This window comes from Panthera leo, chromosome B1, assembly GCF_018350215.1.
Source record: "Panthera leo isolate Ple1 chromosome B1, P.leo_Ple1_pat1.1, whole genome shotgun sequence".
In the NCBI taxonomy this organism is placed as follows: domain Eukaryota; kingdom Metazoa; phylum Chordata; class Mammalia; order Carnivora; family Felidae; genus Panthera; species Panthera leo.
The window spans coordinates 149110501-149132631 of NC_056682.1; the positions used below are offsets into that span (position 1 = coordinate 149110501).

The 22131-nt window shown below is 35.2% G+C and overlaps 1 protein-coding gene across 1 annotated transcript in view; it reads left to right on the plus strand.

Annotated features, from left to right (window-relative positions):
* Positions 1-18620, plus strand: part of TMPRSS11E (transmembrane serine protease 11E) — a 38917-nt gene extending 20297 nt beyond the window's left edge. The window contains exons 4-10 of the mRNA XM_042936252.1: positions 1999-2066; positions 4783-4946; positions 8596-8634; positions 10708-10885; positions 12021-12280; positions 12870-13012; positions 18459-18620. Coding sequence (XP_042792186.1) covers positions 1999-2066; positions 4783-4946; positions 8596-8634; positions 10708-10885; positions 12021-12280; positions 12870-13012; positions 18459-18620 — 1014 coding nt within the window. The remainder of the gene's footprint in view (positions 1-1998; positions 2067-4782; positions 4947-8595; positions 8635-10707; positions 10886-12020; positions 12281-12869; positions 13013-18458) is intronic.
* The last annotated feature ends 3511 nt before the right edge of the window (positions 18621-22131 follow it).

The following is a 22131-nucleotide window of genomic DNA, read 5'->3' on the forward strand; positions in this document are numbered from 1 at the left end:
TTGAATGGTATTTTGGTATTCAAAAATATCTGACCTTGGGCTGGTTTTTGGTATATGAGTCTATAGGAAATACATGGATACTCATCTCTACCTTTAAGACATCAACATTCATCCTCAGAGATGAATCAAATATTTTAAAAAGTGGAAAAATTATCAGTTTAGGCCAAGAGAGCAACAGTCTGTGTGATGATTCGAATCATTATCAGATTACTTAGAAAATAATTTGGACTTTTCCTGACAGTGTATGAGGTAATTTGTGGCATATGATGTGATGGAAAATACCCTAAACTAGAAGTTGGGACACTTAGTTTTAGAACCACCTGTTACCAATTTTCATTCTGGACAAGTTTTCTTATGTGAAAATTAAGGTATTAGACTAGATAATTTTAAAATTGTCTTCCATATCCAATATCCTGAGTAAGAACATAATGGCAGTTATGTGCATAGAAACTGCCTAATAGACTAGAAGCCTGAGGATTTAAATACATTTGTAAGGAGGGGGTCAAATCCTGGTTGAATTTGTACTTATAAACAACAAATCAGGAAAATATCTGAATATACTCTCTTCTAAAACTGTATTATATATATATATATATATATATATATATACACACATATATAGACTGTATATGAATATACTCTCTTCTAAGACTATATATATATATATATATATATATATATATATATATAAAATAAAGAAAAGAAAATGGAACTAAAAAGGTCAAAAAAGATGCAACTATTTGCCTTGTTTTTTGTGACATTCACTAAAATAAATTTTATAAGATCCAAAATGATTTACGTATGAAGGAATATAGATAGGACTCTTGAACACTCTTAAAATTAATAATAATTTTTAAATTATTTGATTAAATATAAGCCCTTAAATAAAAATATCCAAGTGAATGTTGTCATTAGAGGACTCACTTGTACTATGCTGATCTGTCTTATAATTGAAGTAACTGCTCTTGGGCACAAAGAGGAGTCAGCAAAAGATATGAAAGAATAAAAAGGCTCATTGTTCCTGTCAGTCAATCACTAGCTTGTAGTAACTGTGTTTGGTTAATGTTCACACACTTGAAACCAAGAAATACTTGACATGTTTACCTTGACTTCTAATTTAAAATTTTAATTTGGCTAGAATTCTTTTAAAAAATTTTTTTAAAAATGTTTTTATTTATGTTTGAGACCGAGAGACAGAGACAGAGACAGAGACAGAGCATGAGCTGGAGAGGGGCAGAGAGGGAGAGGGAGACATAGAATTGGAAGCAAGCTCCAGACTCTGAGCAGTCAGCACATAGCCCCACGCGGGGCTCAAACTCACAGACCATGAGATCATGACCTGAGATGAAGTCAGACGCTTAACCGACTGAGCCACCCAGGAGCTCCAAGTTGGATAGAATTCTTAATTATAGTAGTAAGAAATATCTCCACAAGATACATTCTGGTATCTTATTAAAGTAAACCTTACAGAACATATTAGGCTAAGTATCCTAGTTCACATGGGCCTTTCTAAGAGCATTTTGAGTACTGAAGTGGGTGCAGATAATGCCAGGATATTTGGTAACTTCTTCACAAGGTTTAAGAACCACATGACACTGTCATACACCCACATCTATGATCCAACCATCAGTTGGCGGAACTATTCAATTTCCTTTGTTTACCTACAGTAGAAGTCTGTATCTCAGGGTATGAATATTTACTCTTTCTTTTCATAAAACTGTGTTTATTCCTTTTTAGTCTCTTTCTGAGTGTACACAGCAGATGTCATTCTTGGCCAACTACTGTGGTTCCCAGATAACTCCTAAGGCAGAGTTCAGTTGGAATCACTGAGTAGCATACCAGAAAAGATTCTTTGAGATTCTTCAAGTTGAGTGAATTGTGAAATGTTGATTAATGTTTCTTGTTTTGCTTTGTTTTGTTTTTAAATTTTCCATAGAGCTTTAAATTGACTTGTAGAAAATTATTCTTGCTGATGTATGTTGAATATTTTTGGAACAGGTAAAAAATGCATTTCATAAATCTCCATTGAGGGGAGAGTTTGTCAAGCCTCACATTATCAGGTTCAGGTATGTAAATCTAAAATGCTGACTTCTGAATATAATTTAAAACTAAAGCTGTTAACTTGGCTAGTAATAAATACTATTGGAAATATTAATGATATGATATAACTCAATTAAACCAATATTCATTTGACAACTGTTCTAAGGCATGGATTATAATTTGCTTTACTCATTCTCTAAATCCATAAGAAAGCATTTGCAAGGTGAGGTAAGGGACGAGTATTATTGGTGGCTATATTATTGAATTGTTCTTTGGGAATCTAATTACAAAAATAGGTACCTAAGCCATATTCCTTAGTTTAATAACCAATTGTTCCCTCTATAAAATAGCATAGTAGATGAGGTTTGTCTTACCCTCTTCATTCTCCTCTTTATGAATTTTGTTTACTTTTTTCATCTCTGTCTCTTTCTGCTCCAAATATTTATTTAAGAAAATTCCAGATCTGATCATCTACCATCAATAAATAGAAGTTCATAGCACAACATTTTAAGCAAAATACTATATAAGTATCTTAAATAATATATTGTCTTAATAAAAATTATTTGTATTTTTAAAAAATAGAATGAGAGCTGTTTCCAGTATCATTTCAATGACAAAAACTGCAAGTTACCTCTCAGTCTATCATTTAGCTGACATCTCTAAATGTCTAAACATCTCTAAATGAGGTGTTACTTTGACCACTTTCTTCTGAGAAGTCTGTATTCCCTGGGATTTGAAATACTATTCTTCCTTGATCTGTATCTACTTCTCCAATCCTTAAATTTTCACTCTCTCAAGGGGACTTCATGCACCCACATGACTTCATACTATCGAAATTCAAATTTCTATTTCCAATCTAAACTGTTTTTCTGATTTCTAGAGCTATCTGCCTGCCCATGCACATCTCCACATATAGGTTCCACAGAAAATTCTCTAACTCAGGTGAAACCCACTGACACTAATGGGAAACCTGGACATCATCCTACTCTCCTCCATTTCCTGGGCCCCTCACATTTTATGAATAACCATGTTCTTCCAGTTCTACCTTCCAAATCACTTTCCAATTTGTTTACCTCTTCATCTTAGTAACCTTCTTACTCATTAGTATTTTTTCTACTATCAGTGGGAAGAAATGCAAGTTTGTACAAAAGATGAAGTTAGTCTTACAGATTTTAAGCTGAGATACTAGGGGACATGAGCCTGAAATACGAGTCTCACTCGGGGGAGGAAAAGGGAGCTGAGTTGAAGATATGCCTTTGCTCATTCTCAAAGTACTAGAGAGTGTGGATGTAAACAGAATTTTTCAGAAAAAGGGTAATGCAAGGAAAAAAATGATGATGAAGAAAGCCTGAAGAAAATAATACGTAAGGAGATGGGGAAAAAATAGGAGCCAAGGAAATAGGGAAGGAGAAAGAAAAAAGAGATATCATGAGAAAGGCACCACTGATACAAAAGACAAAAAGTTTCAAGCATGGAATGGTCAGCATTGACAAATACTCCTGAGAGACCAAGTAATATGACCAGAAAGAATTAACTGGATATGCCAATGAAGAAGAGAGATAGTTTTGTTTGTTTTTGTTTCTATTAGTCAACCAGTATAGGAATAGTTTAAGAGAAGGAATAAAGAATAATTGTTGTACGGTGTTGCTGAGTCAGTGAAAGGGGTGAGATACATAACAGTATTCTCATTACAGTCCTATTTGTTTTTTCAGATTACAAAAACAATATAAAATATATAAAATTCAAATAACACAATATCACATAAAATAGAAGGCAAAAACTCCCTCTCTAATAGTTCCATTTGCAGAAGTAACATAGCTTCTTAACAATTGGTTGTGTGGTATTTCACTACAAGTATGTGTCAGGGTTGATTTAGCCAATGCCCTTGTGATGGACACTTGGGTTGTTACATATTTTTTTCTGATTTAAAAACAAGGTTATGATAAACATTTGTATAAATCTCTTTGCACACACAAAAGTTTATTTGAAGGGAGTGCTGTATCAGAGAAATGGATCATCAAATGTATAATTGATAAACAAAACTGACCTCTAAAAATAAGGTTCTAATTTACATTCCCATTTACAGTTTATATGAGAAGTCAATACACTGTATAGTGGGGAGTAAAATTCTTTGAGAACTGATTATATATGAAAAAAAAGGAGGTAGAGTAGCTGACAGAAAATGAGAAAGAGAAGTCAAGGATGATTCCAAGAAGTAATTCATCCAAACAACACTAAGGCTAATTAATGCTTTATCTTGAAAATATAATCACATGAAGTAACAACAATTTGGTCAAGCTTTCTAATATCCCTAGGATTAGAAGTTGTTTAGGAAAGCATGATGTTGCTTAGGAGATTTCACTGGATTTAAGCCACTGGGAATTAAACCTGGAGGCCAAACCCAGAGTTGATTTCACATTGATCATATGGTATATTTAATAGTATTAAATGGTTGACAAGAGGGTATCTTTTTATATTAATAACTAGATATTTTGGTGTTAAGGGACACCATGAGCATACTATCTTACTATCAGGGAGGCTAAGTTGGAAGTTTTATATGTGGAAAACAATAGGAATATAGAATGAAACAAATTGGATCTTTTAAATTACATTATGGATTTGTTTTGTGTGTGTGTTTCAAATGGATGATAAAGAAAAAAATAGATTGTGATATTACCACAAATCTAATTTTGAACTTTATCTTTAAAACCATTTTTTTCTGTTTTTCTTTTTGATCCACAGTCCAGAGGAACATGGAGTGTTGGCTCATATGCTGCTGATTTTTAGATTTCGCTCTACTGAGGATCCTGAAGCCATCAATAAAATTATTCAACGTGTTCTAACTGAAAAGCTGCATGATGCTGTAGGACCCCCTAAATTAGATCCTGAATCAGTTGAAATTAAAAGTAAGTTTCTTTCTGTTATTTAGTTTAATTTTCTTACATAGAACAGCTCCATGTTAGTTTTGGTCTTAGGCACTGATTTTATTTATTTATTTATTTATTTATTTATGTATTTATTTATTTAAAATCCAAGTTAGGTAACATATGATTTCAGGAATAGAATTTAGTGATTAATCACTTAAATATAATACCCAGTGCTCATCCCAACAAGTGCCCTCTTAGGCACTGACTTTTAAAAATTGTTTTGGATATCCTTTAATTATGGAGTCTTGCCATCAATAGAACATTTATTTGGGACTAAATTGGTCCTAATAAAGTATTTTAATTTTAATACTACCCTAAACTTATGTCTCCTATGCACATCTCTCATTAACCCCAGGTCTGTGTTCTTTCTCTGTATTGGGACTTACACCTCAGCTCTAGCATCCAATTATACATGGAGAAAGTGGTTTTGTACATTCTTCTTCTTGTTGCTTCCACTTTATGTTCTGAGTGTATGATGTATGGAAAGGTTCATGCCATTCACACATTTGCCTTCAAGTTGCATTGATATACCTTGTTATAGCTTCTTTCCTTAGACCATTTACCAATGAAAAATTTATAATTTATTTATACTTATTTTTATATATTTTACAACTAATTTAAAAAGTCTGAGCTTTTTGTGTGGAGGATAGGGGAACGAAATAAGCAGGAGTATGTCCTCATTACCAGAAAGGAAGAAATATAGGAGATCCTCAGTGGAAATAAATGTTTGGTTAAGAGTTGTGTGCTATAGAACAATGCTAGTCATAGAAATACCATGTGGGCCAACCCTATGATCTTAAATTTTCTAGTATCCACATTAAAAAAGCAATAGTAAACATGTGAGCTTCATTTAAATAGTTTGATATTTAACCCACTATATCAAAGTATTATTATTTCAACAAGTAGTCAATAGAAAATTATTCATGAGATATTTTATATTCTTTTTTTTTGTACTAAGGCTTTGAAATCTAGTGTATATTTTGTTATTTATAGCACATTTCGGTTTAGACTAGCCACATTTCAAGAGCTACTAGGCACATGTGGCTAGTGGACACAGTATTGAACAGCACTAGAAAATAGAGAAGAGGGAACAAGTAGAAAGTATGAACATAATGTGCTAACATAAAAGCTGATAGACCTAACTAGCAGCATGACCTAATGGTCACCTACCCTGTTTGCTTAGGAAGAAAGACTTGGGTAGTTAGGACCAGCTACATAATTTATGAGGCCTAGTGCAAAATGCTGGACTCTTTTCAAAAAGCAACAAAAACTTACCACTAAGAGTATTAATATATAAGATTTCTTTCTTCTACAGTCTCTCTTGACTCGTCATGGTATTTTTATTTGCTAATTAATGGCATTCTATGTGAAAAAATTAAAATTTTAAATTACTAGCATGAGATGTATTGTTCCTCTTCATGTTGTAAAATATCAATTTCAAATGCAAATGTAAAAGCATTTAAGTATGTGGAACTATGAAAATTATACAACAGTATTTCACACATGCATGAATTTGGCTCTAATCAGATCGATAGAAAAACTATACAAGACTAGCTTCACAGTTTTTTTTTTCCCCTTGTTGATATGTGCACATTTTACCAATGTTCTCTACCTTCGGCTTAAGTAAGAAAGACCTGAAAAGTCCTTGTATGTCATTATTTTCAGCAGAAGCTGTTGGCTAATATAAAAAAGTAATGGGAGCAAGAAAGGATATAATAGGGCCCTTGGGTGGTTTGTGTCTAGTAGAATGCTATTGCTTTCTTTCTGTGTTCTGAGCAAGTCCTGCTTCAAACAGAAAACATGGTCTCCTGGACTGTCACTGCGTCCTGGTTCCTTAATGGTAAGCATCACACACTTATTTTGTACTCACTTTGAGTGTGCTGAACGTTGTGGATCCACTGGAATTCTGAGTTCATTGGGTATCACAAATGATATATGCAAATGGGCGCCAGGAGCCCATGGACACATATATTGTGTGTTATCTCCTCTGTGCATGTCATACCCCATTGCTCTTCAGACTTCACTTTTATTTATTTTTATTTTTAAGTTTATTCATTTATTTTGAGAGATGAGGGAGGGGCAGAGAGAGGGAGAGAGAGAGAATCCCAAGCAGGCTGTGTGCTGTCAGTGCAGAGCCCAGTGCGGGGCTGTATCTCACAAAGGGTGACTTCATAACCTGGGCCAAAACCAAGAGTTGGAGACTTAACTGCCTAAGCCACCCAGGCTCCCCCAGACTTCACTTTTAAAGCACAAATTATAAAATATAAAATATTAAGAATTTCAAGACAGTGAGCATTAAACCAAATGCACAGTCATGCTGAGTGCATAGCCCAATGTAGATACACATCCATTAAGATGGCCCTTTAAGTAGTATCAAGAGCAAAGCCAGAACTTTCTCTAGGAAAAGTGTGAGCTAGAGAAGAACAGGTTATTTGAAACAAGGAGATAAGAGGTGATGATATTTAATATCTACAGAGAATAAATAGTCACTTCTTTATTTGAGCCATTTCCCCCCAAAATAGCCAGAATGGAGAAAGTCAGAAAGAAGCTTTCTAGAACATAGGTTCCTGGCATATAAATACTATTAAAGACTAAAAGAAAAATTAACATTAACATTTTTGTATTTAGAACACTGATTCTGCCATGTTCAAAGAGAATAGTTTTGGTCATTGGAAATCTACTGAATCAGGACATTTAACTGTGTGGAGTTTTATGTATCTGTTGGTTGGCTTAATGCTTGCATAGGGTTAGAGCCTGATTGTTGAGAAATAAATAAGCTAAGGAGCCATGCGCTAAAGTTGAAAAGAGGGCAAATTGTCTTTGCAAATTTCAGCAGAAAGAAAAATTAGAGAGATAACATTCTTTTTAAGTGAGAGTGAGGATGGATTTATGGACCTGCCATTCAAAAATGTTATACAGGGGCGCCTGGGTGGCTTGGTCGGTTAAGCGTCCGACTTCGGCTCAGGTCATGATCTCATGGTCCCTGAGTTCGAGCCCCGCGTCCGGCTCTGTGCTGACAGCTCAGAGCCTGGAGCCTGTTCCAGATTCTGTGTCTCCCTCTCTCTCTGTTCCTCCCCTGTTCATGCTCTGTTTCTCTCTGTCTCAAAAATGAATAAACGTTAAAAAAATTTTTTTTTAAAATGTTATACAAATGGGACTATGCCTGTGAGTTTAGTGGGGAAAAAATCTGAAATAATGGTCAGTAAAAATATCATTGCATTTAGGGAATCAATACCATGGTTTAGAAAAGTATTTCCACAAAAGGGGGAAATACTGCATCTTATTTGTGGTATGAAACTCAGATTCCTGGGTTTCATCATAAAACTACTGAATCAGAATTACTGGGAAGAGGAACAGGAACTGACAGTATAAAGATGCTCTCTCTGTGACTGTTATTCAGACTAAAGTTTAAAAACGCTGTTCAGATCTCCCTTTTCTCCAAGGTAATGAACATGCTCTACATATGATAAAATAACTGTGTTGCTTTTTTTTTTTTTTTTTTTTTTTACAATCTAGAGGTTCTGTCTTATAACAGAATTAACCAGCCTTTCCTATTTAAAGTACTCAGAGGCATTATGAAATCCTGATGTGCTGGCCCTGTTCTATTCACCATTTCTGTGTATTTCAGAAATCAACAAGACAGAAACAGACAACTTTCTGAACAGTTGTAAGTGTAACATATTTATTAAAATTGCATTACTTGAATGTTAACACTGGATCATTTAGGCTTACTTTGTGTGATATTATAGGGTCAGAATAAAGTCTGATTGATCTGTGCACAGCTCATGGTGCTTTATCTTATTGTTTGAAGCACATTTGATTACTAAATAATGAAAAAAATTGGGAGAACTTTGGAGTGGATATATGGGTTTCTGTGGCACAGGTATAGTGGAAATGAGTTGTACACTTGTTAAAGAAGGGAAAAAAGACTCAGTGTTCTGGCTGCAGATATCTATAATACTCTTACAAACATTTTCTAAAGATTATATAAAAGTAAACGGCATGTTGGCATTTTTCAGCTATAGGCAGAAGCTCATTGTTACTCTAAACAAAATCTTAATGATGATTTTTAAAAAAATTTTTAACGTTTATTTATTATTGAGAGACAGAGAGAGACAGAGCATGAGCATGGGAGGGGCAGAGAGAGGGGGAGACAGAATCTGAAGCAGGCTCCAGGATCTGAGCTGTCAGCACAGAGCCCAATGTGGGGCTCGAACCCATGGACTTTGAGATCATGACCTGAGCCGAAATCGGATGCCCAACTGACTGAGCCACCCAGGTGCCCCTTCATGATGATTGTTAATCCCATACTATGGAAATATCAGGCAACTATGGGGTTGGGTATATATTGATAAAATTATTGAAGGCTCAGATAGTATCTTTACCCATATTTTATTTATTATTTTTTTAACTTTATTTATTTTGAGGGAGAGAGAGAGCATGAGCAGAGGAGGGGCAAAGAGGGAGGGAGGGAGGGAGGGAGAGAGAGAGAGAGAGAGAGAGAGAGAGAGAATCCCAAGCAGGCTCCATGCTGTCAGCGCAGAGCCAGACGTGGGGTTGAACTCTCAAATTGTGAGATTGTGACCTGAGCTGAAATCCAGAGTTGGACGCTTAACTGACTGAGCCACCCAGGCACTCCTACCTATATTTTAAAAGTACTGACTCTAGGCCTAGTATTTCCCTTCACCTACAGCAGATTACTCCACCATGATTTAGAGGATACATTTGATAATTATGGAGTTAGTACATAATATATTTTTCTTAAATGATGGAAGGAAATGTGCTACTCACCAGCTTAGAATATCAGTTAATTCATGAGCTTGATTAAACATGAGACCAAAGAATAATCCTGTTACGTAAATGGCATGTATTCTTGCCACTGATATTTATTGTGCTAGTGATGTATTAAGCAATAGAAATATAAAATGGATGAGATATAATACCTGTGTAAAGCAGCTTTTACTCTAGTGAGACTAGATGTATGAGATTAATGTATGAACACATACTTCTGAAGCAATGGGTCTCAAGCAAGAGAAATTTTGACCCCCATGGGATCATGACCCACTGTGACTTTGGTTATCATGGTTGTGGGGGGGATGCTACTGGCATCTAATATGTATAGGCCAAGGATTCTTCTGAACATTCGATCATATACAGGATCATATACAGGATACAGTGAAGAATTATGCATCTCAAAAATGTCAATAGAGCCAAGGCTGAGAAACCCTGTTACAAACAATATATATACACATATATAATATTATATATGTATATGTATAATTAGCACATATAATAAACCCTGTTATAAACAATGCTTATATGTAAATAATATATATAATTAGTGTATATATGATATATAATTATATATAATTAGTACTGGTAACTCTACTAGCATATATACATGTATATATAAACAGACATATATACATATATATGTATATACACAGAGAGAGAGGGAGAAATGATGATGATGATGATAGAAGTATGAAAAAAGCCATAACTAATCCAGTTTGGGGGCAGAGGAATTGTTAGAGAAGGCATCTTAGAGGAGGTAATGAATGACTTAATCCTACAAGATGAAAAGATGTTAAATTAATGAACCACTATAGTTTAAGGAAAAGTAAGGACAAGAGAAAATGTTTGGTACTATTGGAGCACAAAGTATGAAAAACATTGAGATAGTAACGCAATTTGATACTTAGAAGCAACTGCTAAGTAAGGCATTGTCTCTCTTTGGCAGGCTGTGGGACACGAAGGAATAAAACTGCAAGACAGAGTCTCAGGATCGTTGGTGGGACACCTGTAGAGGAGGGAGAATGGCCTTGGCAAGCTAGCCTGCAGTGGGATGGGATGCATCGCTGTGGAGCAACTTTAATTAATAGCACGTGGCTTGTGAGTGCCGCTCACTGCTTTAGAACGTAAGTCTTGAAACTTGTGAATGACTGGGGTAAGCAAAGTGCACTCGTGCACTCGGGCTTGGCAGGAAGGAAATACCTTGCGAAGTTTGAAAGAGATGAGTTTTTTTTTTTTTTTTTTCTGTAATGTTTATTTATTTTTGAGAGAGATAGAGACCGAGTGCGAGCGAGGGAGGGGGAGGGAGAGAGGGAGACACAGAATCTGAAACAGGCTCCAGGCTTCCAGCCGCCAGCACAGAGCCTGATTGAGCCTGATGTCAAAGAGCCTTATCTCTCTGCTGTGTATCTATCAGGAATGGGGGCTGGGTGGATTGCAGATTTGACCTCAAAGGAGAAATTCTACATGGCAAGAAATAATTAAATATGAAGACATTTGGTAGTAACAAATTATACAACTGAAGTATTCCAAGGAATGAAGACCTTTCAACCTAATGCAAAATGCCTATGTATATAGGACAGTAATGTTTTGTTAAATTTATGTGTAGCCTTTTCAGTTTTCAGATAAATGTGTATGTTTGTGAGTAGGGAGCATGGTACATAGAATACATTTGTTCCTGCATCTGTACAAAATATGCTTTCTGTATGTCTCCTGGAGTCACTGATTCCTAGAAATGTCAAAAGGCTCTAGGATCTGGAGTAAGCGATTCAGTGCAGAGTGGCATGTATTTCCTAAAAACCACACCACTGTGGCATTTCCACCTCACCTTACTCCTGAGCCAGATTCTCAGATTGGAAAGAGTTTATTTTTATACATAGAAAGTGTAATTTTATTTTTATTTTTTTTAAAGGTTTTTACTTAATTTTGAGAGAGAGAGAGAGAGAGAGAGAGAGAGAGAGAGAGAGAGAGCAAACAGGGGAATGGCAGAGAGAGAGAGAGAGGGAGACACAGAATCCAAAGCAGGCTCCAGGCTCTGAACTGTCAGCACAGAGCCTGACGTGGGACGTGAACCCATGAGCCACGAGATCATGACCTGAGCCGAAGTCAGACGCTTAACCGACTGAGCCACCCAGGAGCCCCAGAAACTGTAATTTTAAAAAGAAAACGTATGTTGACACCAGCAGCCTAAAATGTGTAATATAAGTCCTTACATTGGTAGCATAATAAAGTGGAATTTGCTGTTCATATTTTTTTCCTCAGGTATAAGGACCCAACCAGATGGACTGCTTCCTTTGGAGTAACAATAAAGACTCCAAAGATGAAGCAAGGCCTTCGAAGGATATTTGTCCATGAAAAATACAAGTATCCATCACATGACTATGATATTTCAGTTGCAGAGCTTTCTAGCCCGGTCCACTACACAAATGCAGTACATAGGATTTGTCTTCCTGATGCATCTCATGAGTTCCTACCAGGGGATGAGATGTTTGTGACAGGATTTGGAGCACTAGAAAATGATGGTGAGCATCTGAAGAGAAATCAAACCATAGTAGCCCAGTTTGGTATTCTAAGCCTTTTAAAGAATGGAATGTCATGATGCCAAAATATGCTGGTGCATTGGTCCTGTGGACCTGGGTAAGTCAGGCCCTGTTTGTAAATTAGGTCTTTTATAAGACACAAAGATTCCTTCATTGCTTTAGGTTACTATCAAGTGCCTCACTACTACTGTAGTCATGGTGCTTGGTAAGGTGTCTGAAATAGTGAATATGTCTGAAGTTTTTACTAGGGATTTAACTGCATAGGAGATTAGGAATCACTAATATACTCAATTGTGAAGATGAGAGAATCGTATAGCCACCATTCTCCCTACTGAAATTACATTCTAAGTTTCACAATGGAACAGAAGTCACTTAAACAACATGATGCTCTCTCATAAGTATCTAACTTTTCATTTAAAGTAGTAAGGAAATCATTCTTTTCCCAAATATTACTGTACCTGAAAAAATACATATCCTAAATTGCCATCTTATCCAACAATTATGAAAGATTTTCTCAAGGTTTATAGAATATATGTATATCTACACATATAAAGAATTTTTTTGTCTTTAGGTAGTGGTCAAAATCATCTTCGGCAAGTACAGGTGGATCTCATAGACACTAAAACCTGTAACGAACCCCAATCTTACAATGGTGCCATAACTCCTAGAATGTTATGTGCTGGCTCCTTGAAAGGAAAAAGAGATGCATGCCAGGTACGTGGTTTGACCAGAAGTATGCTGTGTAATTTTTTGTTCATCTTTTATTTTGAAATCATTATAATTTGCAGAAGGTTTACAGAGGGGTCTCATGTATTCTTCACCTCGTTTTCCCCAAACATTGCATCTCACATCCTATAATACAATATAGAATCTAGGAAATTGACATTGGTGCAATGTGTGCTTCTAGTTCTATGACATATTTTTTTACCTGTGTTGTATGTTTGTGTAACCATCACTCCAGCTGAGAGATATTCCATCACCACAAAGATCTCCTTTATAGTAACACTTACTTCTCTATCACTTTCTTTTTTTTATCTTTTTTCATTTAAATTCCAGTTGGTTAGCATACAGTGCAATTTTAGTTTCCAGTGTAGAATATAGTGATTCAACAGTTCCATATCATGCCTGGTGCTCATCACTACAAGTGAACTCCTTAGTCCCCATCACCTATTTAACCAACCCCCCCACCTCCCTTCTGGTAACCATCAGTTTGTTCTCTACAGTTAAGAGTCTGCTTCTTGGTTTGCTTCCCTGTCTCTTTTTTTCCCTCTGCTCATTTGTTTTGTTTTGTTTTAAATTTTTTAATGTTTATTTTTGAGAGAGGGAGACAGACAGAGTGTGAGTGTTTTGTTTTGTTTGCTTTGTTTCTTAAACTCCACATCTGAGTGAAATCATATGGTATTTATCTTTCTCCAATTTATTTTACTTAGCATAATACTCTCTAGCTCCATCCAAGTCATTATAAACGGCAAGATTTCATTCTTTTTATGACCGAGTAATATTCCATTATATATACATTATATATATAACCTATGTATATTATATGTATATAATATGTATATATGTATGTGTATATATATATACACACACACACTATGTGTATATATGTGTGTATATATATATATATATGTATATATATATACACTACATCTTCTTTATCCATTCATCAGTCAAAGGACATTTGGGTTGTTCCATAACTTGGCTGTTATAGATAATGCTGCTATTAGGGGAACATGTATCCCTTTGATATTTGTTTATTTATTTATTTATTTATTTATTTATTTATTTATGTATTTATAAATTTACATCCAAGTTAGTTAGCATATAGTGCAACAATGATTTCAGGAGTAGATTCCTTAATGCCCCTTACCCATTTAGCACCCCCCTCCCAATCCCTCCAGCAACCCTCTGTTTGTTCTTTATATTTAAGAATCTCTTATGTTTTGTCCTCCTCCCTGTTTTTATATTAGTTTTGCTTTCCTTACTCTATGTTCATCTGTTTTGTATCTTAAATTCCTCGTATGACTGAAGTCATATATTTGTCTTTGACTGACTAATTTCGCTTAGCATAATACCCTCTAGTTCCATCCAAATAGTTGCAAATGGCAAGATTTCATTTTTTTTATTGCTGAGTAATACTCCACTGTGTATGTATATATATATATATATATATATATATATATATATATATATATACCATATCTTCTTTATCCATTCATCCATTCATGGATATTTGGGCTCTTTCTATACTTTGGCTATTGTTGATAGTGCTGCTATAAACATTGGTGTGCATGGGCCCCTTCAAACAGCATTCCTGTATCCCTTGGATAAATACCTAGTAGTGCAATTGCTGGGTCATAGAGTAGTTCTATTTTTAGTTTTTATTTTATTTTATTTATTTTATTTTTAGTTTTTTAAGGAAACTCCATACTGTTTACCAGAGTGGCTGCACCAGTTTGCATTCCCACCAGCAGTGCCAAAGAGATCCTCTTTCTCTGTATCCCCACCATCTGTTGTTGCCTGAGTTGTTGATGTTAGCCATTCTGACAGTTGTAAGGTGGTATATCTCCATGTGGTTTTGATTTGTATTTCCCTGATGATGAGTGATGTGGAGCATTTTTTCATGTGTCGGTTGGCCATCTGGATGTCTTCTTTGGAGAAGTGTCTATTCATGTCTTTTGCCCATTTCTTCACTGGGTTATTTATTTTTTGGGTGTTGAGTTTGAGAAGTTCTTTATAGATTTGGATCTATGCCTTTATCTGATATGTCTACATATCTTTATCTGATATGTCTTTTGCAAATATCATCTCCCATTCTGTCAGTTACCTTTTAGTTTTGTTGATTGTTTCCTTCGCTGTGCAGAAGGTTTTTATTTTGATGAGGTCCCAGTAGTTCATTTTTGCTTTTGTTTCCCTTGCCTCCGGAGACATGTTGAGGAAGAAGTTGCTGCGGGCCAAGGTCAAAGAGGTTTTTGCCTGCTTTCTCCTCGAGGATTTTGATGGCTTCCTGTCTTACATTGAGGTCTTTCATCCATTTTGAGTTTATTTTTGTGTATGGTGTAAGAAAGTGGCCCAGGTTCATTTTTCTGCATGTCACTGTCCAGTTTCCCCAGCACCACTTGCTGAAGAGACTGTCTTTATTCCACTGGATATTCTTTCCTTCTTTGTCAAATATTAGTTGGCCATACGTTTGTGGTTCCATTTCTGGGTTCTCTATTCTGTTCCATTGATCTGAGTGTCTGTTTTTGTGCCAGTACCATACTCTCTTGATGATTACAGCTTTGTAATACAGCTTGAAGTCTGGGATTGTGATGCCTCCTGCTTTGGTTTTCTTTTTCAAGATTGCTTTGGCTATTCAGGGTCTTTTCTAGTTCCATACAAATTTTAGGATTGTTTGTTCTAGCTCTGAATGCTTGAGTTATTTTGATAAGTATTGCATTGAATATGTAGATTGCTTTGGGTTGTATCAACATTTAAATAGTATTTGTTCTCCTACGCAGGAGCATGGAATATTTTTCCATTTTTTTATGTCTTCTTCAATTTCTTTCATCAGCTTTCTATAAATTTCAGTGTATAGATTTTTCACCTCTTTGGTTAGATTTAATCCTAGGTATTTTACAGTTTTTGGTGCAATTGTAAATGGGACCGATCCTTGATTTCTCTTTCTGTTGCTTCATTGTTGGTATATAGGAAAACAATGGATTTCTGTGCATTGATTTTATATCCTGTGATTTTGCTGAATTCATTGATTGGTTCCAGCAGTTTTTTTGGTGGAATTTTTTGGGTTTTCCATATAGAGTATCATGTCATCTGCAAAGAGTGAAAGGTTGACCTCCTCCTGGCCGATTTGGATGCCTTTTATTTCTTTGTGTTGTCTTATTGCTGAGTCTAAGACTTCCAGTAGTATCTTGAATAACAGTGGTGAGAGTGGACATCCCTGTCTTGTTTCTGACCTTAGGGGGAAAGCTCTCAGTTTTTCCCCATTGATAACGATATTAGCGTTGGGTCTTTCATATATGGCTTTTATGATTTCGAGGTATGATCCTTCTATCCCTACTTTCTTGAGGTTTCTATCAAGAAAGGATGCTGTATTTTGTTCAATGCTTTCTCTGGATCTATTGAGAGCATCATGTGGTTCTTGTCCTTTCTTTTATTGATGTGATGAATCACATTGATTGTTTTGCAGGTATTGAACTGGCCCTGCATCCCAGGTATAAATCCCACTTGGTCGTGGTGAATAATTTTTTAAATGTATTGTTGGATCTGGTTGGCTAATATCTTTTTGAGGATTTTTGCATCCATGTTCATCAGAATAATTGGTCTATGGTTCTCCTTTTTAGTAGGGCCTTTGTCTGGTTTTAGAATCAAGGTAATGCTGGCTTCATAGAAAGAGTTTGGAAGTTTTCCTTCCATTTCTATTTTTTGGAACAGCTTCAAGAGAATAGGTGTTAACTCTTCTTTAAATATTTGGTAGAATTCCCTTGGAAAGCCATCTGGCCCTGGACTCTTATTTTTTCGCAGATTTTTGATTACTAATTCAATTTCCTTACTGGTTATGGGTCTGCTCAAATTTTCTATTTCTTCCTGTTTCAGTTTTGGTAGTTTATATGTTTCTAGGAATTTGTCCATCGCTTCCGGATAGGGCACAGACACCTTTAAAATATTTTTTAAAAATAGAGCCCCAAAGACTTCTACCTGTGCAACAGCTCAGTTGAGAGCTTTTTTTCTCTTTTTCTGAATGGCATAATTTTACTACCATTGTTCTGGCATTCATGCCTAAGACAAAACACATATAAACCATCACAACTTCCATCTTATAATGACATAATTCCCTGATAATGTGTGAACTAATTAGTTTCAGTAGGACAGACTATCTTTCCGTTTTTGATAATTGCTGGTGGACATCACCTGATGCATCTTGTAATCTGTTAGCTATTCTGATTTTTCCATTAATTACTTTATTCTCAGACTCATTTTTTCCTGTCTCTTAAGCAGATTTAAATTTTGTTGTCTCTGTAATGTCTATTTCTGCATCCTAATCTGCTCTGCCTTCATATAGGCTTGGGTTTTAATTATCAAAATGATTTATTTGGATGCTACCTGTACTTACACTCTTTTTGTATCTCCTACCACCTACGAGGCTATACATCAACACTTATTGGTGAATTGATTTAAAAATTACAAACACGTTATTCCAAATTCAGTTACTATTAGCATTAGTTAACATGTTTACATGAACAAAAGAAAATGCACAAAGAAGTTAGTATAATGCAGAGGGGAAAAGCCAAATGTCTGAGTTAGAGCACTCTGGATTCAAATTCAATTCTGCTACTGAATACATGTGCCATCAGGCAAATTACTTAATTTCTCCAAGTTTTGATTTCCTCATTGTTAATATGGAGAAAATGAAATCTTGCTCCATGTTTTGTTGCCAGAATTAACATGAGTGAATTAGATAATATGTTAATTCAGAGCTCCATAGAGTGCTGAACACCTAATGGGTGGTCAGTACTAAAGACCCCATGATTCTGAGGCAAGATCAGCCTGTACCTTGTTTTTCTGAGCTATATAAAGAAACAGCCCTCGGGAGTTCACAAGGCATAAACAATCGGAATTTGTGGTTTTAAATATGTATTTACTAAGTTCTATTTTATGCCAGGCTCTATGCTAAGCACTTTATATTTACTGTTTTATCTAATCTTCAAAATTATCATCAGAGGTAAGTATTATTAGGAGCATTACAAATATATAAATTAAAGGTCTTAGCCGGCTGGAAGAGCCAGACTTGAGATTTAAACCCAGGTGTCTGACTCTAGTGTCTGTCCTTTTTATCAGTAATAGACTCTCCACCCTTCTTTTGGGAGCTATGTTACACTGATAAAGAATATGAGGAATTATAGTCTCAGATGTACCAGATAAGAGTACTCTTCTCCAAAGAGATGGCTCCTTTAATCTCAGTGTACCCACCTCTGAATCTAAGCTAATGCTTCAAGTAGTGGATCTCCTCCCTTATGTGAATTACTGACACAGGGTATCACTTCTGCATCTGAGCACACTGATTTTTGAAAACTTCCCTTTCATTAAATTCAAATTAGAAAAATAACAAAAACTTCCATAATGAACTGAATTATTAGTTACCAACCTCTCTCTTCTCCTGTAGGGTGACTCTGGAGGACCACTGGTTAGTCCAGATGCTAGAGATATCTGGTATCTTGCTGGAATAGTGAGCTGGGGAGATGAATGTGGACAACCTAACAAGCCTGGTGTTTATACTAGAGTGACTGCTTTCCGAGACTGGATCCATTCCAAAACTGGTATCTAAGAGAGAAAAATCTAGTAGAATGGAACACATTTTTGTGTATAGGCCATTCTCAAAGATACAGAATTGCAGAAGTCTTGCAGGTCACTTGGATATGACCCATCTAACTAACCTGTTTGCTTGATGCACATATTTCCCTCCTACCTCTGCTCCACACTGAGCGTCCTGCTTCTGTCAGATAGATTCTGTCCCAATTTGCGTTCATTTGTTTTCTAGAAGCTTTTTCATCAAAATTTTGGCTTGTTGACGTAAATTTCTTATGCTTATTATGCATATATATATATATATATATATATATATATATATATATTCCTTCTTTCATTTTTCCAACTTCTCTTATCTCAGATCTCTGCTTTCAAGGTGCAGAACAAAGGGTCAAAGGAAATGTAAAAAGGAAAGAACTATATTTTTATGTACAAAAAAGTATTAGGAATTTCTTTTTCCTTAAAGGAATGAGGAAAATGATAATATTCATTATGACAGGTCAAGCAAACAGAAAGCAGAATACAAAACACTTAATGATGGAGAAAGAATGGGAATTAAGGAAGTACAGAGAAACCAAGATATAGTTTTATTTTCATTTCTAGCTAACATCTACAGTGATAAGTGTGGGGACAATTCTGTTTTCCTGTGACCTACAATAATTATACAGATTCTATATAATGTACTTGTTCTAAGTTAAAGCAAATAATATTTATTTAGTCTTGCATTACTGAAAGTATCAATATATTATAATGAAAACATCATCCATTTACTTGATATTATGATAGCCCATGAAGAAGGGGAAGATGGGAAAATATCACTACTCAATGTATTGCAAATGCTTTAAAAATCTGAGGTTATGAAAATTCATTTAAGAACAACCAGTATACCTTACGTATTAAGATTTTTTTTGTGGTTGACTAGACGAGAATGAAGAGAGAATTAGTATTTAATGAAAAGGAACTATCACCAAGGGCTTGTGTGCTTGTGATTAAAGCTTTTCCAGCTACAAAGCCTGGAAAGGAATAAGGTCCAGGTGTTAATGTATAGTTGTAGTCATGCAAATGGAAGTGAGACCTCCATTGGAGATGAGTACACATCTTTGCCTGCTACCTGCTTTTCCAGCCCATGGCCTGAGCACTTCCCTGGGCTTGGATCAGAAGATATCCTCCCTGCTGTGTCTAGTATGGCACAGAATTGCTAACTGCTTACATACAAAACTGAAGACGGAAAGCCAAATATCAGCCATTTTCATAATTTTATTTTTGGTAATTTACTAAGCTGTGAGAGACATAACACGCAAGTGATCTAGGCCATCATGAAGTTAGAACTCATGCCATGTTAATGGTGAGATTTCACTAAAGTTTTCATTACCCTTACCTGCTCATATATAGCTATTCACCAAATTCTGTATTGGGCCATAACCACTTTGAAAACCACAATCAGTAGGAAAAATTTGACTTTTATTGACCTGAATAATATTGGCATATGAACTGGTAAAATTTAGGCACTTGGCTAAAATAAGATGAAAACTGACATGAATGGACGTGTTTGATATTTTGCACAAATTATTTTTGTTTCATTTAATATTCTGAAAAAAATAAAATTGAGGCAAGTGATGAATTTTAAACAAAGATTTAAGTACATTTCAAACTAAATTACTCTCAGTGTTCTATTCAAAATTGACCCCCTGTTTCAATATCTTCTGTAGTTGGGCCTCTAGATGGCACCTGTAAGCTGTGGGAAGATAGAAAAAGATGTCTGGATCTTCAAGTGCTAAAAACCGTAGTAGAAATTCTGTGTTAGGGATTTTTTTATAAAAGCAAAAGAATACAATTCCTCTCTTTGAAGGCATTTAAAAATAAGTACACATAAATTGACATCATGGTCAATATTTTCCAGATTTCTGGAGGCGAGTTTCCAAACTAAAAATTTATAACATGTGATGTGAGGAATTTCTTCTGCAAGCCAACTTGAAGAGATTTAAATTAAGGAGAAATTTTAGGAGTTTAATTTCACAATGGCATCATAGTCCTCAGAGAAATACTTTTGATACTATCTTTTACAAAAGATTTGAGAAACAGAGGTTGGGTCACAGTGAAAATATGAGCAGTAGTTCAAACTTTATGTGCACAGAGAAATAGATAATACGATAGGTCATATTTTTAAAATAACTTCTTTTGAAAAAAGATAACATGTGGAGGGTTTCAGCATTTTTGAACATGTCTATTTTAACTATGTCATTGGAGAAAGTTAAGTCATGACTGAAATAACATTTATTAATTGTATAAGCGGTATGCAGTTCCTTTTATATCTTTTATCTCTCTTCCCACAGTACCTAGTAAAGTGCTTTGTATGTCATAGTCTTTCAATGTGTTGCTTTATTTTTATATTATGCAGAAAACATAGCTTTATTATTGTTTACACATTGACTTTAAGAAGTAATCCAGATTTTACATTAACTGTGATTTAAGCCAGGTGATTAAACACTCTAAACCTCAATATACTCCCTTATAAGACAGGGATAATAATATTACCTCAAATGATCGATTGTAGAAACTACAATGAGATAACATTTGAAAGTGCTTAGCAGAGTTCTTGGCACATAGTGGGTGCTCAAGAAATGGTAGCTATTATAATTATTACTTTAATTAAACGGCAATCTTGTTTTAAACAATTGGTACTTGATCATTAGATAATTAGATAATTAGAATAATAGAATAGGCCAATTTCTTGTTTAGTTAGGACTCCTCCTGGAAGTCTTTCTTGACTCCCTCAAGTGAATATAACATCCTCTTTTCTGAAATTCCTTACCATCTAAAAAAAAAACACTTTAAGATTTTCCCAGATAATCATAGATTCACATATAGTTGTAAAATATAAAACAGAGAGATCATGTGTATCATTTACCTAGTTTCCCACAATGGTAAACATCTTGCTTAGCTATAATATAATATCGCAGCCAAGAAGTCAACATTGAGACAATCCATCAATCCATCAACCTTATTCAGATTTCACCAGCTTTAAAAGCATGCAGTTATGTGGGTATGTATGTGTTTAATTCTGTAATTTTATCATGTGTAGATTTATGTAATCCCCACCACAGATGAGGTACAGCATAGTTTGATCTCAAGGATCCCTCAAACTACCCATAGCCACCTGGCTCCTTCCCTATCCCTGTCCTCAGTCTTTAACTCCTGGTAACCATTAATCTCTTCTATATGTTTATGATTTTGTCAATTCAAGAATGGTAATGGAATCATACTCTATGAAACCTTTAGAGGTTAGCTTTTTCACTCAGCATACTTCCATTGGCATCAATCCAAGTTATGTGTGTCAATAGTTCATTCTTTTATTACTGAGTAGCATTCTATGGTATGGATGTACCACAATTTGTTTAACCATTCACTCACTGAAGGGCATTTGAAGTGTGTACAATTTTTGACTATCATGAATAAAGCAACTATAACATTTGTGTGTCGGTGTGTAGGTTTTGTGTGAACATTCATTCCTATGGGACTAATACCCTAGA